Here is a 6,231-nt window from a genome sequence, read left to right on the forward strand (position 1 = left end):
AGCTCTACACCTTGTTATCTCTAGTTCTGGTATCATTCTGGTCAATCTTTGATCTACCCTTTCCAGTTCCTTCACAGACATTTTATAGTATGTGGAACAAGACGATACCTGTTGAGAATGAACCAAGGTGCTAAATGAATGTACCGTTTTTTACAATAAAGGGACGGCCTGTGTCACGGAATTAAATTCTCTCTCCTGTCTCTCTTTCAGGATCGCGCCTTCGGCAGGAAGATTTCCCGCCCCGGATTGTGGAACACCCGTCTGATCTGATCGTGTCCAAGGGGGAGCCTGCCACTCTGAACTGCAAGGCCGAGGGCAGACCGAATCCCACCGTTGAGTGGTACAAGGACGGGGAGCGGGTGGAGACGGACAAGGACGACGCCCGCTCTCACCGTATGCTGCTACCCAGCGGCTCCTTGTTCTTCCTGCGCATTGTCCACGGCCGGAGGAGCAAACCTGACGAGGGAAGCTACGTCTGTGTGGCCAGGAACTACCTGGGGGAGGCCGTCAGTCACAACGCCTCATTGGAGGTGGCCTGTGAGTACATTCCCTTTGATGTGCTGTTTACAGATATGGCTGCTCCTGGTTTTCCTTCATTGGCGTTCTCAATGGACATTCAACCCTGTTGTTATCGCCAATAAGATTGCCTCAAATATGGAGGCAGGAGTGTTTGGCTAAAGCATCGTTGGCTTATCATTAGGTCACAGCTTCAGGAAGGTTTGAGAAGGTGATGGGGATTGAAGATTTTGTGGTTGATGATGGCCTACTGGCATCTTGTTGATGAATTTTCATTAATCGGATAGGAGTCTTTGTCCTGTGTTTTCACTGTGCATTTATATTCTCCTTCGTGTGTCTTGGAGAAGATATTCTCAGGGGAGAGTTGATATTGCACTGTCCCTCTGTATACGTAAATATTTCTAGGCTACTCAGGAAGTGTGACTGTATTTGATGGATCTCTGTGAATGATCTCTGTGACTGTTTTTATAGGGTCTGCAGGACTATGACTTTTTATACAATCTCTGCCAAGTGTGTTTAAATTTACAAAGATCTCAGAGTGGTGATATATTTATGGGGAGTTTGACAGTATTTACATAGAGTGTGTCTGTGTTCACAGGAATCACTGAGTGATTCTGTATTTATGGAGTGCATCTGTATTTACAGGAATCTGACAGTGATGCTGTATTTGCAGGGAGTGTGTCTGTATTTACAGGAATCTCTTAATGATGCTGTATTTAAGGAATCTCTCAGTGATGCTGTATTTACAGGGAGTACCTTGGTATTTACAAGGATCTCTGAGTGGTTCTGTATTTACAGGGCGTTTGTGTTTACAAGAAGTACACTGTATTTACATTTTGATCTTGATTTGATTTATTATTTTCACGTGTACTGAAAAGTGAAAAGTATTGTTTTGCGTGCTATCCAGAAGAATCATACTTTACATAAGTATATCAGGGTAATGGAACAGAATGTAGAATATAGTGTTACTGCTACAGAGAAGGTGCAGAGAAAGATCAACTCTAATATATGAGAGTTCCGTTCATAAGTCTGCTAACAGCGAGGAAGAAGATGTTCTTAAATCCGTTGATACGTGCTTTCAACTTTTGTCACTTCTGCCTGATGAAAGAGGGCGGAAGAGAGTATAACTGAGATGGGAGGGGTCTTTGATTATGTTGGCTGCTTCCCAAGGCAGCGGGAAATGTAGACGGAGTCAGTGGAAGGGAGGCTGGTTTGCATGAACGACTGGGCTGTGTTCATAACTCTGTGATTTCTTGCGGTCTTGAGCAGAGCAGTAAACTCTGAGCGGTTCTGCATTTACAGGGGCTGAATGGCCTTCTCCTGTTGCTGAGGGGGTGACTTTTGCTCTGTCCTTGCTCTCACATTATATCTGCCCTCTGTTTCTCAGACCAAATGGCAGATCAATAAAATCACATATTCCAATCGCTTTCCTCTGCGCTGCTTCTTAGCTTCAGAACCCCCAGCCAAATCCGCTCACCCCCTTCAGCGTCCCCATGTGCCTGATACCCAAATGGATTTCCATTAATGTCTTTGATTGTGGTTTTCAATCAATGTAGAGTTCCGAGAGGGGCAACAGTTGGGTTTGATCTGAGGGTACAGCAGCTGGCATGAAGTCAGGCATGAACGTAAGACCAATAAGGGGAAATATTGGAGAAATGACAACAATAGGCCTCAACTCTGTAAATAGATAGAGGATATCAGAGGGACGAGTGAAACGTCAGGGAGTGCAATGTCAGAACCCTCTGCTTTTAAAGCAGCATGGCCCTCACCTGACACTGGCACCTCGATTGGTGTTATTACTATTTTCACGGTCACAGATGGTCAAATACTCTCTGTTTTCATGTGTGGATTGGAGGAGGGATTCTGCACATGAATTTCCATGCTCCCTGGCGTTCTCAGGAGGCCAGGGAGCGCAATGTCACTTTGCAATGTGGGTTGCTTGGAAGGATCGCCAGTTTGAGGACAGGGTGACTCTGTCCCAGGTGTGTGGACTACTGTTCCTCTCTCAGCAAACGTCTCCAAAAAGCAGGCTGAAACCAGCTCTTTCCCTCTCTGTGCTGGCCCTGGGATCTTGCTGTGCTGACAATGGCCCCCAACGTCCGAACAGCCAGCGTGCTTTGCTGCTTTCAGGGTGATGCATGTTGAGAGGCTTGCAAGAGATTGAAATCTCTTCAGAGAGGCAGTTTGCTTTGCCACTCCAGAGAGTTAAATCAAAAATAACAGTGAATTCATCATTGACATAACCCAAACCTTAATCCAACCTCAGCTTGTCTAACTCATGTGGAATTGACTTCATTGTACAATAATCGCAAAATAATGAAAAATATTCTAAAATAATTCTAGTTCAGAGTCATTAAATCTTTTAAAAGAGAAGACAGCTGGTTGCATCCTTCAGTTTTGCATAGATCACCATCAGTCACACACCTTCTTCCCATATCTCCCAATCCCACCTCCCTATGTTCTCACCAAATCCCTCAATCCCACCTCCCCACCTTCTCCCCATATTCCTCAATCTCATGTTCCCACCTTCTCTCCACATCCCTCAATTCCACCTACCCACCTTCTTTCCATATCCCTCAATCCCACCTACCCAAATAGGAACATTGGACTTAGGAGCAGAGTTAGGCTATTCTGCCCATGTAGCCTGCTCTGACATTAAATAAGGCCATGGCTGACCTGATTGTGGTTCAACCCATCTTTCATGTCTGTTCATATAATCCTTGATTCTCTTGTCTATGAAAATTCCATCTGTCACTGTTTCAATTAAATTCAATGAGGTAGCCAGCCTACTTTCTGGTGAAAGGAATTTCACGTTATAACTACCATCTGAGTGAGAAAAAATATCCCCCCCATCTCTATCTTAAAAGGGAGATCTTTTATTCTTTAACTGCGTCCCCTTGATCAAATCTGTCCTGCAAGAGGAAACATCCTCCTGGTATCCATCCTATCCAGTCCCCTCAAGATCTTATATGTTTCAATAAGATCACCTTCTATTTTTCTAAACTTCAGCCCAACATATCCTACAGTTCCTCACAGGATTGACCATTCATCCAAAGAAGGAATGAGTGAAGTGAACTTTCCTTGAACTGCCTCTAATGCAATTATATCTTTTTTTTCTCTCAAATAAAGAGATCTAAAATGTGCACAGTACTCCAGAAGTGGTCTCACCAAAGCCCTGTCCAGCTGGAATAAAGTTTCTCTCCTTTGATACTCCAATGTGTTTGCAGTAAACAATAACATTCCATTTTCCTTCCTCATCATTTGCTATATCTGCATACTGTACTAACTTTTTATGATTCATGGATCCAGATAATCAGACCCTTTTGTTAGCACCGAGTTCTGTAAACTCTCCCATCTAAATAATGGTCTGCTTTTCAATTCCTCCAGCCAAAGTGGACAAGTTCACGTATCATTATATTCCACCTGCCAATTTTTCTGTGCACTCAGTTAACCCATCTATGTCTCACCTTTCCCTGATATCCCTCTCTCGTGTCTCCAGAAACACATCTAACAGTCTCTTGATCACTTCTCCGCAGTCTGCTTTAATGTTGTTTCCCAACTAACCTAGGCCACAGATCTGTTACCCTCTGAGTGACCTCCCTTTTAGCTCTGAACTTGGTCCGTTTTAAATAAAAACAGAGAATGCTGTTAAAACAGTGTCACTCAGCATAGCTGGGGAAAGCACAGAGGTCAACATACATATCCCTGGGGTTTGAACCCTTCAACTCAGTGTATAATTTCTGCAGATCAGGTTTCCCTTTCTCAGCTCAGAAATCTTGTCAGGTTGCTTTTGCACATTGGGTGTACTGATGTGTTGATGCCTATCTCAGTGATGTTTCCCTTGGCATAGGGTTTTGCCTGGATGATATGAATTGTTTTTAATGTTGGGGGGGATGGTAGGGAGAGTGGATGAGGAGAGATCAATTCAGCAGGAGAGACTTGTTACAGTAAACCAGTGCCTTTCACAATCCCGGGACTGTCAAAGTGTGTTCCAGTCAATGAGGCACCCATGGAAGTGCAGTCACCATTCTAATTTCGCATAGGCGGCAACCAGTGTGAGCACAGCAAGATCCCAGAAACAGAGTGACCATGTGACCATGAGTACTTACCAACTCTCCTGAGAGGGCACACATCTGCATTATGTGAGTGGGCAAATGGATGCTAATGCAGGTAAGTATGAGGTTGTCCACTTTGTCAGGAAGAAGAGAGAAGCAGAGTATTATTTAAATGGATAAAAAGAGAGAGAGAGGGAGGCTGCAGAATGTTAGAGCATGGAGGCATCTGGGCAACCTTCAAAGATCAGCCTGCAGGTGCAGCAAGTAATTAGGAAGGCAGTTAGAATGTTGGCCTTGACTCCAGAGGGATGGAATATAAAAGTAGAAAAGCTTTGCTGTGACTATACGGGGCATTGGTGACACTGCACCTGGAGTACTGTGACAACAAGGTGCAGGGCTGGATGAACACAGCAGGCCAAGCAGCAGATTTTAACTCTACCTGGAGTACTGTGTCCAGTTTTGTTCACCACGGTGGCTCAGTGGTTAGCACTGCTGCCTCACAGCTCCAGGGACCCGGGTTCGATTTCACCCTCGGGCGACCCTCTGTGAGGAGTTTGCACATTCTCCCCGTGTCTGCGCGAGTTTCCTCCAGGTGCTCCGGTTTCCCCCCACTGTCCAAAGATGTGTAGGCTAGGTGGATTTGCCATGCTAAATTGTCTGTAGTGTTCAGGGATGTGGAGATTAGGTAGGTTATAGGCGGATTGGTCTGGGTTGGATGATGCAAGAGTTGGTGTGGACTTGTTGGGCCGAAGGGCCTGTTTCTACACTGTAGAGGTTCTATGATATTGAGGCAGGGATCTACTGGTATTGGAGGCCATTCAAAGAAGGTTCACCAGGCTGATTTCTGGAAGCATGGGTTTGTCTTATGAGGAAAAGTTGAGCAGTTTGGACCTGTGCTCATTAGAATTCAAGTGAGTGAGAGGTGGTCTTGTCGAAATACACTGTCGGGGCTGGACAGGATAATGGCTGAGAGCATGTCTCAGCTTTTGGAGGAACCTGGAACCAGAGGCACTGCTTAAAAAGAAATGGTCTCTCATTTAAGATTGACAAAGAAGAAATTTCTTCTTTCAGAGGGTCTGTAGTTTAGGGAACTGTCTTCCCCAATGGGCAGTGGAAGTTGGCCCATTGAACATATACAAGACTGAGTTGAGACAGATTTTCAATTAACAAGGGGTCAAGGGTTATGGGAGACAGGCAGAAAAGTACAGTTAAGACCACAACCTGATCCGTCATGATCTTATTGACTGCTTGTTCTTAGTAACATCTCATTTGAGTTTAAATATTGCTAAAAAAGAGACGTAAAGTTGAAGCTTTTTGTCTTGCGCTCTTCAGGACTGAAACACAAGAAATCAAACTGCAGAAAGAAAATAATTATCAGAGCATTGGAAGAGGCTGCTGATTCGTTGGGCTACGGATAGCATTGAGGTGTAGCAGGAACAGTGAATTGTCATTCTTATTAAACTGATTAAATTCTTTTCTGATGAAGGGTCTAGGCCCGAAACGTCAGCCTCTCTGCTCCTATGATGCTGCTTGGCCTGCTGTGTTCATCCAGCCCTGCACCTTGTTGTCTCGGATTCTCCAGCATCTGCAGTTCCTACTATCTCAAATTCAAACTCTGTTTGGTCAGGGTGTTGCCTTGAGGATGCAGCAGGAACTGGTT

The 6,231-nt window shown here is 44.7% G+C and overlaps 1 protein-coding gene across 1 annotated transcript; it reads left to right on the plus strand.

Annotated features, from left to right (window-relative positions):
- Positions 1–203: 203 nt before the first annotated feature.
- On the plus strand, positions 204–641 carry LOC109938238 (roundabout homolog 2-like; the record flags this gene model as incomplete). Its single annotated transcript, XM_048592349.1, has 1 exon — positions 204–641. A coding segment is annotated over one exon (438 nt), but the record flags the coding sequence as incomplete, so codon positions are not given.
- Between the last annotated feature and the right edge of the window lie 5,590 nt (positions 642–6,231).

This window comes from Rhincodon typus, unplaced genomic scaffold (genome assembly GCF_021869965.1).
Source record: "Rhincodon typus isolate 14 unplaced genomic scaffold, sRhiTyp1.1 hic_rhity00001055, whole genome shotgun sequence".
Lineage (NCBI taxonomy): Eukaryota > Metazoa > Chordata > Chondrichthyes > Orectolobiformes > Rhincodontidae > Rhincodon > Rhincodon typus.